The sequence below is a fragment of the Lathamus discolor genome, chromosome 13 (assembly GCF_037157495.1).
Source record: "Lathamus discolor isolate bLatDis1 chromosome 13, bLatDis1.hap1, whole genome shotgun sequence".
NCBI classification, from domain to species: domain Eukaryota; kingdom Metazoa; phylum Chordata; class Aves; order Psittaciformes; family Psittacidae; genus Lathamus; species Lathamus discolor.
The window spans coordinates 181,654-197,596 of record NC_088896.1 but is presented as its reverse complement, the minus strand read 5'-3'; the positions used below and the strand labels follow the sequence as shown (position 1 = coordinate 197,596).

Below are 15,943 nucleotides of genomic sequence, written 5' to 3'. Positions count from 1 at the left end.
TTTGCAGGGTGAGCGTGGCCTCGGAGTGTACACCTCTTGGATTTGCAGGGTGAGCGTGGCCTCGGAGTGCACACCTCTTGGGTTTGCTAGTCGATCGTGGCCTCGGAGTGCACACCTCTTGGGATTGCGGGGCAGGTGTGGCCTCGGAGTACACACCTCTTGGGTTTGCGGGGCAGGCGTGGCCTCAGATTGCACACCTCTTGGGTTTGCGGGGCAGGCGTGGCCTTGGAGTGCACACCTCTTGGGTTTGCGGGGCGAGCGTAGCCTCGGAGTGCACACCTCTTGGCTTTGCAGGGCGAGCGTGGCCTCGGAGAGCACACCTCTTGGTTTTGCGGGGCGAACGTTGGGGTTGCGGGGCGAACGTGGCCTCGGAGTGCACACCTCTTGGGTTTGCGGGGCGAGCGTGGCCTCGGAGTGCACACCTCTTGGGTTTGCGGGGTAGACGTGGCTTCGGAGTGCACACCTCTTGGGTTTGCGCGTCGAGCGTGGCCTCGGAGTGCACACCTCTTGGGTTTGCAGGGCGAGCGTGGCTTCGGAGTGCACACCTCTTGGGTTTGCAGTGCGAGCGTGGCCTCGGAGAGCACACCTCTTGGGTTTGCGGGGCGAGCGTGGCCTCGGAGTGCACACCTCTTGGGTTTGCGGGGCGAGCGTTGGGGTTGCGGGGCGAGTGTCGGGGTTGCGGGGCAAGCGTCGGGTTTACGGGGAGACCGTGGCCTCGGAGTGCACACCTCTTGGGTTTGCGGGGCGAGCGTCGGGGTTGCGGTGCGAGCGTCCGGTTTGCGGGGCGAGCGTGGCCTCCGAATGCAGACCTCTTGGGTTTGCAAGGCGAGCTTGGCCTCGGAGTGCACACCTCTTGGGTTTGCGAGCCGAGCGTGGCCTCGGAGTGTACACCTCTTGGGTTTGCGCGGCGAGCGTCAGGGTTGCAGGGCGAGCGTCGGGATTGCGGGGCGAGTGTTGGGTTTGCGGGGCGAGCTTGGCCTCGGTGTGCACAGCTCTTTGGTCTGCGGGGCGAGCATGGCCTCGGAGTGCACACCTCTTGGGTTTGCGGGGTGAGTGTGGCCTCGGAGTACACACCTCTTGGATTTGCGGGGCGAGCGTGGCCTCGGATTGCACTCCTCTTGGGTTTGCGGGGAGAGCGTGACCTCGGAGCGCGCACCTCTTGGGTTTGCGGGGCGAGTGTCGGGGTTGCGGGGCGAGCGTCGGGGTTGCGGGGCGAGCGTGGCCGCGGAGTTCACACCTCTTGGGTTTGCGGGGCGAGCGTGGCTTTGGAGTGCACACCTCTTGGGTTTGCTGGGCGAGTGTCAAGGTTGCAAGGCGAACGTGGCCTCGGAGTGCACACCTCTTGGGTTTGCAGGGCGGGTGTAGCCTCGGAGTGCACACCTCTTGGGTTTGCGGGGCGAGCGTCGGGGTTCCGGGGCGAGCGTCGGGGTTGTGGGGAGAGCGTGGCCTCGGAGTGCACACCTCTTGGGTTTGCGGGGCGAGCTTGGCCTCGGAGTGCACACCTCTTGGGTTTGCGGGGTGAGCGTAGCCTCGGAGTGCACACCTCTTGGGTTTGCGGGGCGAGCGTCGTGGTGAGGTGGGAGCGTCGGGGTTGCGGGGCGAGTGTCGGGTTTGCAGGGCGAGCGTGGCCACGGTGTGCACAGCTCTGTGGTTTGCGGGGCGAGCGTGGCCTCGGTGTGCACAGCTCTTTGGTTTGCGGGGCGAGCGTGGCCTCGGAGTGCACACCTCTTGGGTTTGCGGGGCGAGTTTCGGGTTTGCGGGGCGAGCGTGGCCTCGGAATGCACACCTCTTGGATTTGCTGGGTGAGCGTGGCCTCGGAGTGCACATTTGTTGGGTTTGCGGGGAAAGCGTGGCCTCGGTGTGCACACCTCTTGGGTTTGCTAGTCGATCGTGGCCTCGGAGTGCACACCTCTTGGGTTTGCGGGGCGAGCGTGGTTTTGGAGTGGACACCTCTGGGTTTGCTGGGCGAGCGTCAAGGTTGAGGGGCAAGAGTGGCCTAAGATTGCACACCTCTTGGATTTGCGGGGCGAGCGTGGCATCGGAGTGCACACCTCTTGGATTTGCGGGGAGAGCGTGGCCTCGGAGCGCACACCTTTTGGGTTTGCGGGGAGAGCGTGACCTCGGAGTGCACACCTCTTGGGTTTGCGGGGCAGGCGTGGTCTCGGAGCGCGCACCTCTTGGGTTTGCGGGGCGAGTGTCGGGGTTGCGGGGCGAGCGTCGGGGTTGCGGGGCGAGCGTGGCTTTGGAGTGCACACCTCTTGGGTTTGCTGGGCGAGTGTCAAGGTTGCGGGGCGAACGTGGCCTCGGAGTGCACACCTCTTGGGTTTGCAGGGCGGGTGTAGCCTCGGAGTGCACACCTCTTGGGTTTGCGGGGCGAGCGTCGGGGTTCCGGGGCGAGCGTCGGGGTTGTGGGGAGAGCGTGGCCTCGGAGTGTACACCTCTTGGGTTTGCGGGGCGAGCTTGGCCTCGGAGTGCACACCTCTTGGGTTTGCGGGGTGGGCGTAGCCTCGGAGTGCACACCTCTTGGGTTTGCGGGGCGACCGTCGTGGTGAGGTGGGAGCGTCGGGGTTGCGGGGCGAGCGTCGGGTTTGCGGGGCGTGCGTGACCTCGGAGCGCACACCTCTTGGGTTTGCTGGTCGACCGTGGCCTCGGTGTGCAGACCTCTTGGGTTTGCGGTTCAGGCGTGGCCTTGGAGTGCGCAGCTCTTGGGTTTGCGGGGCGAGCGTGGCCTCGGAGTGCACACCTCTTGGGCTTGCGAAGCGAGCGTGGCCTCGGAGTGCACACCTCTTGGGTTTGCGGGGCGAGCGTGGCCTCGGAGTGCACACCTCTTGGGTTTGCGGGGCGGGCGTGGCCTCGGAGTGCACACCTCTTGGGATTGTGGGGCAGGCGTGGGCTCGGAGTGCACACCTCTTGCGTTTGCGGGGCGAGAGTGGCCTCAGATTGCACACCTCTTGGATTTGCGGGGCGAGCGTGGCATCGGAGTGCACACCTCTTGGGTTTGCAGGGCTAGCGTGGCCTCAGAACGCACACCTCTTGGGTTTGCGGGGCGATCGTGGCTTCTGAGTGCACACCTCTTGGGTTTGCGGGGTGGGCGTAGCCTCGGAGTGCACACCTCTTGGGTTTGCGGGGCGAGCTTCGTGGTGAGGTGGGAGTGTCGGGGTTGCGGGGCGAGTGTCGGGTTTGCGTTGCAAGCGTGGCCTCGGTGTGCACAGCTCTTTGTTTTGCGGGGCGAGCGTGGCCTCGGTGTGCACAGCTCTTCGGTTTGCGGGGCGAGCGTGGCCTAGGAGTGCACACCTCTTGGGTTTGCGGGGCAGGCGTGGCCTCGGAGTACACACCTCTTGGGTTTGCGGGGCAGGCGTGGGCTCGGAGTGCACACCTCTTGGGTTTGCGGGGCGAGCGTAGCCTCGGAGTGCACACCTCTTGGCTTTTCAGGGCGAGCGTGGCCTCGGAGAGCACACTTCTTGGTCTTGCAGGGCGAGCGTTGGGGTTGCGGGGCGAACGTGGCCTCGGAGTGCACACCTGTTGGGTTTGCGCGGCGAGCGTGGCCTCGGAGTGCACACCTCTTGGGTTTGCGGGGCGAGCGTTGGGGTTGCGGGGCGAGTGTCGGGGTTGCGGGGCAAGCGTCGGGTTTGCGGGGAGACCGTGGACTCGGAGTGCACACCTCTTGGGTTTGCGGGGCAAGCGTGGTCTCGGAGTGCACACCTCTTGGGTTTGCTGGTCGAGCGTGGCCTCGGAGTGCAGACCTCTTGGGTTTGCAGGGCAGGCGTGGCCTTGGAGTGCACAGCTCTTGGGTTTGCGGAGAGAGCGTGCCCTCGGAGTGCACACCTCTTGGGTTTGCGAAGCGAGCGTGGCCTCGGAGTGCACACCTCTTGGATTTGCGGGGCGAGCGTGGCCTCGGTGTGCACAGCTCTTTGGTTTGCGGGGCGAGCGTGGCCTCGGTGTGCACAGCTCTTTGGTCTGCGGGGCGAGCGTGGCCTCGGAGTGCACACCTCTTGGGTTTGCGGGGCGAGTGTGGCCTCGGAGTGCACACCTCTTGGATTTGCGGGGCGAGCGTGGCCTGTGATTGCACTCCTCTTGGGTTTGCGGGGAGAGCGTGATCTCGGAGTGCACACCTCTTGGGTTTGCGGGGCAGGCGTGGTCTCGGAGCGTGCACCTCTTGGGTTTGCGGGGCGAGTGTCGGGGTTGCGGGGCGAGCGTCGGGGTTGCGGGGCGAGCGTGGCCGCGGAGTTCACACCTCTTGGGTTTGCGGGGCGAGCGTGGCTTTGGAGTGCACACCTCTTGGGTTTGCTGGGCGAGTGTCAAGGTTGCGGGGCGAACGTGGCCTCGGAGTGCACACCTCTTGGGTTTGCAGGGCGGGTGTAGCCTCGGAGTGCACACCTCTTGGGTTTGCGGGGCGAGCGTCGGGGTTCCGGGGCGAGCGTCGGGGTTGTGGGGAGAGCGTGGCCTCGGAGTGCACACCTCTTGGGTTTGCGGGGCGAGCTTGGCCTCGGAGTGCACACCTCTTGGGTTTGCGGGGTGGGCGTAGCCTCGGAGTGCACACCTCTTGGGTTTGCGGGGCGACCGTCGTGGTGAGGTGGGAGCGTCGGGGTTGCGGGGTGAGCGTCGGGTTTGCGGGGCGTGCGTGACCTCGGAGCGCACACCTCTTGGGTTTGCTGGTCGACCGTGGCCTCGGTGTGCAGACCTCTTGGGTTTGCGGTTCAGGCGTGGCCTTGGAGTGCGCAGCTCTTGGGTTTGCGGGGCGAGCGTGGCCTCGGAGTGCACACCTCTTGGGCTTGCGAAGCGAGCGTGGCCTCGGAGTGCACACCTCTTGGATTTGCGGGGTGAGCGTGGCCTCGGAGTGCACACCTCTTGGGTTTGCGGGGCGAGCGTGGCCTCGGAGTGCACACCTCTTGGGTTTGCGGGGCGGGCGTGGCCTCGGAGTGCACACCTCTTGGGATTGTGGGGCAGGCGTGGGCTCGGAGTGCACACCTCTTGCGTTTGCGGGGCGAGAGTGGCCTCAGATTGCACACCTCTTGGATTTGCGGGGCGAGCGTGGCATCGGAGTGCACACCTCTTGGGTTTGCAGGGCTAGCGTGGCCTCAGAACGCACACCTCTTGGGTTTGCGGGGCGATCGTGGCTTCTGAGTGCACACCTCTTGGGTTTGCGGGGTGGGCGTAGCCTCGGAGTGCACACCTCTTGGGTTTGCGGGGTGAGCTTCGTGGTGAGGTGGGAGTGTCGGGGTTGCGGGGCGAGTGTCGGGTTTGCGTTGCAAGCGTGGCCTCGGTGTGCACAGCTCTTTGTTTTGCGGGGCGAGCGTGGCCTCGGTGTGCACAGCTCTTCGGTTTGCGGGGCGAGCGTGGCCTCGGAGTGCACATCTCTTGGGTTTGTAGAACGAGCGTGGCCTCGGAGAGCACACCTTTTGGGTTTGCGGGGCGAGCGTGACCTCGGAGTGCACACCTCTTGGGTTTGCGGGGCGAGTGTTGGGGTTGCGGGGCGAGTGTCGGGGTTGTGGGGCAAGCGTCGGGTTTGCGGGGAGACTGTGGACTCGGAGTGCACACCTCTTGTGTTTGCGGGGCGAGCGTCGGAGTTGCGGGGCGAGCGTCCGGGTTGCGGTGCGAGCGTGGCCTCGGAATGCAGACCTCTTGGGTTTGCAAGGCGAGCTTGGCCTCGGAGTGCACACCTCTTGGGTTTGCGAGCCGAGCATGGCCTCGGAGTGTACACCTCTTGGGTTTGCGCAGTGAGCGTCAGGGTTTCGGGGCGAGCGTCGGGATTGCGGGGCGAGTGTTGGGTTTGCGGGGCGAGCTTGGCCTCGGAGTGCACACCTCTTTGGTTTGCGGGGTGAGCGTCGGGTTTGCGGTGCGAGCGTGGCCTCGGAGCGCACACCTCTTGGATTTGCGGGGCGAGCGTGGCCTCGGAGTGCACACCTCTTGGGTTTGCGGGGCGAGCGTGGCCTCGGAGTGCACACCTCTTGGGTTTGCGGGGCGGGCGTGGCCTCGGAGTGCACACCTCTTGGGATTGTGGGGCAGGCGTGGGCTCGGAGTGCACACCTCTTGCGTTTGCGGGGCGAGAGTGGCCTCAGATTGCACACCTCTTGGATTTGCGGGGCGAGCGTGGCATCGGAGTGCACACCTCTTGGGTTTGCAGGGCTAGCGTGGCCTCAGAACGCACACCTCTTGGGTTTGCGGGGCGATCGTGGCTTCTGAGTGCACACCTCTTGGGTTTGTGGGGTGGGCGTAGCCTCGGAGTGCACACCTCTTGGGTTTGCGGGGCGAGCTTCGTGGTGAGGTGGGAGTGTCGGGGTTGCGGGGCGAGTGTCGGGTTTGCGTTGCAAGCGTGGCCTCGGTGTGCACAGCTCTTTGTTTTGCGGGGCGAGCGTGGCCTCGGTGTGCACAGCTCTTCGGTTTGCGGGGCGAGCGTGGCCTCGGAGTGCACACCTCTTGGGTTTGCGGGGCAGGCGTGGCCTCGGAGTGCACACCTCTTGGGTTTGCGGGGAAGGCGTGGGCTCGGAGTACACACCTCTTGGGTTTGCGGGGCGAGCGTAGCCTCGGAGTGCACACCTCTTGGCTTTGCAGGGCGAGCGTGGCCTCGGAGAGCACACTTCTTGGTCTTGCGGGGCGAGCGTTGGGGTTGCGGGGCGAACGTGGCCTCGGAGTGCACACCTGTTGGGTTTGCGCGGCGAGCGTGGCCTCGGAGTGCACACCTCTTGGGTTTGCGTGGCGAGCGTTGGGGTTGCGGGGCGAGTGTCGGGGTTGCGGGGCAAGCGTCGGGTTTGCGGGGAGACCGTGGACTCGGAGTGCACACCTCTTGGGTTTGCGGGGTAAGCGTGGTCTCGGAGTGCACACCTCTTGGGTTTGCTGGTCGAGCGTGGCCTCGGAGTGCAGACCTCTTGGGTTTGCAGGGCAGGCGTGGCCTTGGAGTGCACAGCTCTTGGGTTTGCGGAGAGAGCGTGGCCTCGGAGTGCACACCTCTTGGATTTGCGGGGCGAGCGTGGCCTCGGAGTGCACACCTCTTGGGTTTGCGGGGCGAGCGTCGTGGTGAGGGGGGAGCGTCGGGGTTTCGGGGCGAGTGTCGGGTTTGCGGGGCGAGCGTGGCCTCGGTGTGCACAGCTCTTTGGTTTGCGGGGCGAGCGTGGCCTCGGTGTGCACAGCTCTTTGGTCTGCGGGGCGAGCGTGGCCTCGGAGTGCACACCTCTTGGGTTTGCGGGGCGAGTGTGGCCTCGGAGTGCACACCTCTTGGATTTGCGGGGCGAGCGTGGCCTGTGATTGCACTCCTCTTGGGTTTGCGGGGAGAGCGTGACCTCGGAGTGCACACCTCTTGGGTTTGCGGGGCGAGTGTTGGGGTTGCGGGGCGAGTGTCGGGGTTGTGGGGCAAGCGTCGGGTTTGCGGGGAGACTGTGGACTCGGAGTGCACACCTCTTGTGTTTGCGGGGCGAGCGTCGGAGTTGCGGGGCGAGCGTCCGGGTTGCGGTGCGAGCGTGGCCTCGGAATGCAGACCTCTTGGGTTTGCAAGGCGAGCTTGGCCTCGGAGTGCACACCTCTTGGGTTTGCGAGCCGAGCATGGCCTCGGAGTGTACACCTCTTGGGTTTGCGCGGTGAGCGTCAGGGTTTCGGGGCGAGCGTCGGGATTGCGGGGCGAGTGTTGGGTTTGCGGGGCGAGCTTGGCCTCGGAGTGCACACCTCTAGGGTTTGCGGGGCGAGTGTGGCCTCGGAGTGCACACCTCTTTGGTTTGCGGGGTGAGCGTCGGGTTTGCGGTGCGAGCGTGGCCTCGGAGCGCACACCTCTTGGATTTGCGGGGCGAGCGTGGCCTCGGAGTGCACACCTCTTGGGTTTGCGGGGCGAGCGTGGCCTCGGAGTGCACACCTCTTGGGTTTGCGGGGCGGGCGTGGCCTCGGAGTGCACACCTCTTGGGATTGTGGGGCAGGCGTGGGCTCGGAGTGCACACCTCTTGCGTTTGCGGGGCGAGAGTGGCCTCAGATTGCACACCTCTTGGATTTGCGGGGCGAGCGTGGCATCGGAGTGCACACCTCTTGGGTTTGCAGGGCTAGCGTGGCCTCAGAACGCACACCTCTTGGGTTTGCGGGGCGATCGTGGCTTCTGAGTGCACACCTCTTGGGTTTGCGGGGTGGGCATAGCCTCGGAGTGCACACCTCTTGGGTTTGCGGGGCGAGCTTCGTGGTGAGGTGGGAGTGTCGGGGTTGCGGGGCGAGTGTCGGGTTTGCGTTGCAAGCGTGGCCTCGGTGTGCACAGCTCTTTGTTTTGCGGGGCGAGCGTGGCCTCGGTGTGCACAGCTCTTCGGTTTGCGGGGCGAGCGTGGCCTCGGAGTGCACACCTCTTGGGTTTGCGGGGCAGGCGTGGCCTCGGAGTACACACCTCTTGGGTTTGCGGGGCAGGCGTGGCCTCGGAGTGCACACCTCTTGGGTTTGCGGGGAAGGCGTTGGCTCGGAGTGCACACCTCTTGGGTTTGCGGGGCGAGCGTAGCCTCGGAGTGCACACCTCTTGGCTTTGCAGGGCGAGCGTGGCCTCGGAGAGCACACCTCTTGGTTTTGTGGGGCGAGCGTTGGGGTTGCGGGGCGAACGTGGCCTCGGAGTGCAAACCTCTTGGGTTTGCGGGGCGAGCGTGGCCTCGGAGTGCACACCTCTTGGGTTTGCGCGTCGAGCGTGGCCTCGGAGTGCACACCTCTTGGGTTTGCAGGGCGAGCGTGGCCTCGGAGTGCACATCTCTTGGGTTTGCAGAACGAGCGTGGCCTCGGAGAGCACACCTTTTGGGTTTGCGGGGCGAGCGTGACCTCGGAGTGCACACCTCTTGGGTTTGCGGGGCGAGTGTTGGGGTTGCGGGGCGAGTGTCGGGGTTGTGGGGCAAGCGTCGGGTTTGCGGGGAGACTGTGGACTCGGAGTGCACACCTCTTGTGTTTGCGGGGCGAGCGTCGGAGTTGCGGGGCGAGCGTCCGGGTTGCGGTGCGAGCGTGGCCTCGGAATGCAGACCTCTTGGGTTTGCAAGGCGAGCTTGGCCTCGGAGTGCACACCTCTTGGGTTTGCGAGCCGAGCATGGCCTCGGAGTGTACACCTCTTGGGTTTGCGCGGTGAGCGTCAGGGTTTCGGGGCGAGCGTCGGGATTGCGGGGCGAGTGTTGGGTTTGCGGGGCGAGCTTGGCCTCGGAGTGCACACCTCTAGGGTTTGCGGGGTGAGTGTGGCCTCGGAGTGCACACCTCTTGGGTTTGCGGGGCGAGCGTCGGGTTTGCGGGGCGAGCGTGGTCTCGGAGTGCACACCTCTTGGATTTGCGGGGCGAGCATGGCCTCGGATTGCACTTCTCTTGGGTTTGCGGGGCAAGCGTGGCCTTGGAGCGTACACCTCTTGGGTTTGCGCGGTGAGCGTCAGGGTTGCGGTGCGAGAGTCGGGATTGCAAGGCGAGTGTTGGGTTTGCGGGGCGAGCGTGGCCTCGGTGTGCACAGCTCTTTGGTTTGCGGGGCGAGCGTGGCCTCGGAGTGCACACCTCTTGGGATTGCGGGGCGAGTGTGGCCTCGGAGTGCACACCTCTTGGGTTTGCGGGGCGAGCGTCGGGTTTGCGGGGCGAGCGTGGTCTCGGAGCGCACACCTTTTGGGTTTGCGGGGCGAGCGTGGCCTCGGAGTGCACACCTCTTGGGTTTGCGAGGCGAGCGTGGCCTCGGAACGCACACCTCTTGGGTTTGGGGGCGAGCGTGGCCTCTGAGTGCACACCTCTTGGGTTTGCGGGGTGGGTGTAGCCTCGGAGTGCACATCTCTTGGGTTTGCAGGGCGAGCGTGGCATCGGAACGCACAACTCTTGGGTTTGCGGGGCGAGCGTCGGGTTTGCGGGGTGAGCGTGGCCTCGGAGTGCACACCTCTTGGGTTTGCGGGGCAGGCGTCGCCTCGGAGTACACACCTCTTGGGTTTGCGGGGCAGGCGTGGCCTCAGAGTGCACACCTCTTGCGTTTGCGGGGCGAGCGTTGGGGTTGCGGGGCGAGTGTCGGGGTTGCGGGGCAAGCGTCGTGTTTGCGGGGAGACTGTATGACTCGGAGTGCACGCCTGTTGGGTTTGCGGGGTAAGCGTGGCCTCGGAGTGCACACCTCTTGGGTTTGCTTGTCGAGCGTGGCCTCGGAGTGCAGACCTCTTGTGTTTGCGGGGCAGGCGTGGCCTTGGAGTGCACAGCTCTTGGGTTTGCGGAGCGAGCGTGCCCTTGGAGTGCACACGTCTTGGGTTTGCGAAGAGAGCGTGGTCTCGGAGTGCACACCTCTTGGATTTGCGGGTCGAGCGTGGCCTCGGAGTGCACACCTCTTGGGTTTGCGGGGCGAGCTTCGGGTTTGCGGGGCGAGCGTGGCCTCGGAGTGCACACCTCTTGAGTTTGCGGGGCAGGCGTGGCCTCAGAGTGCACAGCTCTTGGGTTTGCGGGGCGAGCGTGGCCTCGGAGTGAACACCCCTTGGGTTTGCGAGGCGAGCGTGGCCTCGGAGTGCACACCTCTTGGGTTTGCGGGGCGAGCGTGGCCTCGGAGTGCACACCTCTTGGATTAGCGGGGTGAGCGTGGCCTCGGATTGCACACCTGTTGGGTTTGCGGGGCGAGCGTGGCCTCGGAGTGCACACCTCTTGGGTTTGGTAGTCGATCGTGGCCTCGGAGTGCAAACCTCTTGGGTTTGCGGGGCAGGCGTGGCCTCGGAGTACACACCTCTTGGGTTTGTGGGGCAGGCGTGGCCTCAGAGTGCACACCTCTTGGGTTTGCGGGGCAGGCGTGGCCTTGGAGTGCACACCTCTTGGGTTTGCGGTGCGAGCGTAGCCTCGGAGTGCACACCTCTTGGCTTTGCAGGGCGAGCGTGGCCTCGGAGAGCACACCTCTTGGTTTTGTGGGGCGAGCGTTGGGGTTGCGGGGCGAACGTGGCCTCGGAGTGCACACCTCTTGGGTTTGCGGGGCGAGCGTGGCCTCGGAGTGCACACCTCTTGGGTTTGCGGGGTAGGCGTGGCATCGGAGTGCACACCTCTTGGGTTTGCGCGTCGAGCGTGGCCTCGGAGTGCACACCTCTTGGGTTTGCAGGGCGAGCGTGGCCTCTGAGTGCACATCTCTTGGGTTTGTAGAACGAGCGTGGCCTCGGAGAGCACACCTTTAGGGTTTGCGGGGCGAGCGTGACCTCGGAGTGCACACCTCTTGGGTTTGCGGGGCGAGTGTTGGGGTTGCGGGGCGAGTGTCGGGGTTGTGGGGCAAGCGTCGGGTTTGCGGGGAGACTGTGGACTCGGAGTGCACACCTCTTGTGTTTGCGGGGCGAGCGTCGGAGTTGCGGGGCGAGCGTCCGGGTTGCGGTGCGAGCGTGGCCTCGGAATGCAGACCTCTTGGGTTTGCAAGGCGAGCTTGGCCTCGGAGTGCACACCTCTTGGGTTTGCGAGCCGAGCATGGCCTCGGAGTGTACACCTCTTGGGTTTGCGCGGTGAGCGTCAGTGTTTCGGGGCGAGCGTCGGGATTGCGGGGCGAGTGTTGGGTTTGCGGGGCGAGCTTGGCCTCGGAGTGCACACCTCTAGGGTTTGCGGGGCGAGTGTGGCCTCGGAGTGCACACCTCTTTGGTTTGCGGGGTGAGCGTCGGGTTTGCGGTGCGAGCGTGACCTCGGAGTACACCTCTTGGATTTGCGGGGCGAGCGTGGCCTCGGAGTGCACACCTCTTGGGTTTGCGGGGCGAGCGTGGCCTCGGAGTGCACACCTCTTGGGTTTGCGGGGCGGGCGTGGCCTCGGAGTGCACACCTCTTGGGATTGTGGGGCAGGCGTGGGCTCGGAGTGCACACCTCTTGCGTTTGCGGGGCGAGAGTGGCCTCAGATTGCACACCTCTTGGATTTGCGGGGCGAGCGTGGCATCGGAGTGCACACCTCTTGGGTTTGCAGGGCTAGCGTGGCCTCAGAACGCACACCTCTTGGGTTTGCGGGGCGATCGTGGCTTCTGAGTGCACACCTCTTGGGTTTGCGGGGTGGGCGTAGCCTCGGAGTGCACACCTCTTGGGTTTGCGGGGCGAGCTTCATGGTGAGGTGGGAGTGTCGGGGTTGCGGTGCGAGCGTGGCCTCGGAGCGCACACCTCTTGGATTTGCGGGGCGAGCGTGGCCTCGGAGTGCACACCTCTTGGGTTTGCGGGGCGATCGTGGCTTCTGAGTGCACACCTCTTGGGTTTGCGGGGTGGGCGTAGCCTCGGAGTGCACACCTCTAGGGTTTGCGGGGCGAGTGTGGCCTCGGAGTGCACACCTCTTTGGTTTGCGGGGTGAGCGTCGGGTTTGCGGGGTGAGCGTGGCCTCGGAGCGCACACCTCTTGGATTTGCGGGGCGAGCGTGGCCTCGGAGTGCACACCTCTTGGGTTTGCGGGGCGAGCGTGGTCTCAGAGTGTACACCTCTTGGGTTTGCGGGGCAAGCGTGGTCTCGGAGTGCACACCTCTTGGGTTTGCTGGTCGAGCGTGGCCTCGGAGTGCAGACCTCTTGGGTTTGCAGGGCAGGCGTGGCCTTGGAGTGCACAGCTCTTGGGTTTGCGGTGAGAGCGTGGCCTCGGAGTGCACACCTCTTGGGTTTGCGAAGCGAGCGTGGCCTCGGAGTGCACACCTCTTGGGTTTGCGGGGCGAGCGTGGCCTCGGAGTGCACACCTCTTGGGTTTGCGGGGCGGGCGTGGCCTCGGAGTGCACACCTCTTGGGATTGTGGGGCAGGCGTGGGCTCGGAGTGCACACCTCTTGCGTTTGCGGGGCGAGAGTGGCCTCAGATTGCACACCTCTTGGATTTGCGGGGCGAGCGTGGCATCGGAGTGCACACCTCTTGGGTTTGCAGGGCTAGCGTGGCCTCAGAACGCACACCTCTTGGGTTTGCGGGGCGATCGTGGCTTCTGAGTGCACACCTCTTGGGTTTGCGGGGTGGGCGTAGCCTCGGAGTGCACACCTCTTGGGTTTGCGGGGCGAGCTTCGTGGTGAGGTGGGAGTGTCGGGGTTGCGGGGCGAGTGTCGGGTTTGCGTTGCAAGCGTGGCCTTGGTGTGCACAGCTCTTTGTTTTGCGGGGCGAGCGTGGCCTCGGTGTGCACAGCTCTTCGGTTTGCGGGGCGAGCGTGGCCTCGGAGTGCACACCTCTTGGGTTTGCGGGGCAGGCGTGGCCTCGGAGTACACACCTCTTGGGTTTGCGGGGCAGGCGTGGGCTCGGAGTGCACACCTCTTGGGTTTGCGTGGCGAGCGTAGCCTCGGAGTGCACACCTCTTGGCTTTGCAGGGCGAGCGTGGCCTCGGAGAGCACACTTCTTGGTCTTGCGGGGCGAGCGTTGGGGTTGCGGGGCGAACGTGGCCTCGGAGTGCACACCTGTTGGGTTTGCGGGGCGAGCGTGGCCTCGGAGTGCACACCTCTTGGGTTTGCGGGGCGAGCGTTGGGGTTGCGGGGCGAGTGTCGGGGTTGCGGGGCAAGCGTCGGGTTTGCGGGAATCCGTGGTCTCGGAGTGCACACCTCTTGGGTTTGCTGGTCGAGCGTGGCCTCGGAGTGCAGACCTCTTGGGTTTGCAGGGCAGGCGTGGCCTTGGAGTGCACAGCTCTTGGGTTTGCGGAGAGAGCGTGCCCTCTGAGTGCACACCTCTTGGGTTTGCGAAGCGAGCGTGGCCTCGGAGTGCACACCTCTTGGATTTGCGGGGCGAGCGTGGCCTTGGAGTGCACACCTCTTGGGTTTGCGGGGCGAGCGTCGTGGTGAGGGGGGAGCGTCGGGGTTTCGGGGCGAGTGTCGGGTTTGCGGGGCGAGCGTGGCCTCGGTGTGCACAGCTCTTTGGTTTGCGGGGCGAGCGTGGCCTCGGTGTGCACAGCTCTTTGGTTTGCGGGGCTAGCTTGGCCTCGGAGTGCATACCTCTTGGGTTTGCGAGCCGAGCGTGGCCTCGGAGTGTACACCTCTAGGGTTTGCGCGGAGAGCGTCGGGGTTGCTGGGCGAGCTTAGGGGTTGCGAGGCTTGCGTCGGGTTTGCGGGACGAGCGTGGCCTCGGAGTACACACCTCTTGGGTTTGCTGGTTGAGCGTGGCCTCGGAGTGCACACCTCTTGGGTTTCCGCGAAGAGCGTCAGGGTTGCGGGGCGAGTGTTGGGTTTGCGGGGCGAGCGTTGCCTCGGTGTGCACAGCTCTTTGGTTTGAAGGGGCAAGCGTGGCCTCGGAGTGCACACCTTTTGGGTTTGCTAGTCGATCGTGGCCTCGGAGTGCACACCTCATGGGTTTGCGGGGCAGGCGTGGCCTCGGAGTACACACCTCTTGGGTTTGCGGGGCGAGTGTTGGGGTTGCGGGGCGAGTGTCGGGGTTGTGGGGCAAGCGTCGGGTTTGCGGGGAGACTGTGGACTCGGAGTGCACACCTCTTGTGTTTGCGGGGCGAGCGTCGGAGTTGCGGGGCGAGCGTCCGGGTTGCGGTGCGAGCGTGGCCTCGGAATGCAGACCTCTTGGGTTTGCAAGGCGAGCTTGGCCTCGGAGTGCACACCTCTTGGGTTTGCGAGCCGAGCATGGCCTCGGAGTGTACACCTCTTGGGTTTGCGCAGTGAGCGTCAGGGTTTCGGGGCGAGCGTCGGGATTGCGGGGCGAGTGTTGGGTTTGCGGGGCGAGCTTGGCCTCGGAGTGCACACCTCTTTGGTTTGCGGGGTGAGCGTCGGGTTTGCGGTGCGAGCGTGGCCTCGGAGCGCACACCTCTTGGATTTGCGGGGCGAGCGTGGCCTCGGAGTGCACACCTCTTGGGTTTGCGGGGCGAGCTTCGGGTTTGCGGGGCGAGCGTGGCCTCGGTGTGCACACCTCTTGAGTTTGCGGGGCAGGCGTGGCCTCAGAGTGCACAGCTCTTGGGTTTGCGGGGCGAGCGTGGCCTCGGAGTGAACACCCCTTGGGTTTGCGAGGCGAGCGTGGCCTCGGAGTGCACACCTCTTGGGTTTGCGGGGCGAGCGTGGCCTCGGAGTGCACACCGCTTGGATTAGCGGGGTGAGCGTGGCCTCGGATTGCACACCTGTTGGGTTTGCGGGGCGAGCGTGGCCTCGGAGTGCACACCTCTTGGGTTTGGTAGTCTATCGTGGCCTCGGAGTGCAATCCTCTTGGGTTTGCGGGGCAGGCGTGGCCTCGGAGTACACACCTCTTGGGTTTGTGGGGCAGGCGTGGCCTCAGAGTGCACACCTCTTGGGTTTGCGGGGCAGGCGTGGCCTTCGAGTGCACACCTCTTGGGTTTGCGGGGCGAGCGTAGCCTCGGAGTGCACACCTCTTGGCTTTGCAGTGCGAGCGTGGCCTCGGAGAGCACACCTCTTGGTTTTGTGGGGCGAGCGTTGGGGTTGCGGGGCGAACGTGGCCTCGGAGTGCACACCTCTTGGGTTTGCGGGGCGAGCATGGCCTCGGAGTGCACACCTCTTGGGTTTGCGGGGTAGGCGTGGCATCGGAGTGCACACCTCTTGGGTTTGCAGGGCGAGCGTGGCCTCGGAGTGCACATCTCTTGGGTTTGCAGAACGAGCGTGGCCTCGGAGAGCACACCTTTTGTGTTTGCAGAACGAGCGTGGCCTCGGAGAGCACACCTTTTGGGTTTGCGGGGCGAGCGTGTCCTCGGAGTGCACACCTCTTGGGTTTGCGGGGCGAGCGTTTGGGTTGCGGGGCGAGTGTCGGGGTTGTGGGGCAAGCGTCGGGTTTGCGGGGAGACTGTGGACTCGGAGTGCCCACCTCTTGGTTTGCGGGGCAGGCGTGGGGTCGTAGCGCACACCTCTTGCGTTTGCGGGGCGGGTGTAGCCTCGGAGTGCACACCTCTTGGGTCTGCGGGGCGAGCGTCGGGGTTGCTCGGCGAGTTTAGGGGTTGCGAGGCGAGCGTCGGGTTTGCGGGGCGAGCGTGGCCTCGGAGCGCACACCTCTTGGGTTTGCGAGGTGAGCGTGGCCTCGGAGTGCACACCTCTTGGGTTTGCGAGGCGAGCGTGGCCTCGGAGTGTACACCTCTTGGGTTTGCGGGGTGAGCGTGGCCTCGGAGTGCACACCTGTT

General features: G+C 65.4%; 1 protein-coding gene across 1 annotated transcript; it reads right to left on the bottom strand.

Moving 5' to 3' along the window:
- Positions 1–696: 696 nt before the first annotated feature.
- LOC136021604 (nascent polypeptide-associated complex subunit alpha, muscle-specific form-like) lies at positions 697–13,815 on the bottom strand. Its single transcript, XM_065694022.1, has 7 exons — positions 13,106–13,815; positions 10,576–11,087; positions 8,617–10,534; positions 6,151–7,252; positions 3,377–4,929; positions 2,134–2,868; positions 697–2,092 (listed from the first exon to the last, which is right to left on the bottom strand). Exons 1-7 carry the CDS (start codon positions 13,813–13,815, stop codon positions 697–699), a joined length of 7,926 nt encoding a protein of 2,641 aa, XP_065550094.1.
- Positions 13,816–15,943: the final 2,128 nt, after the last annotated feature.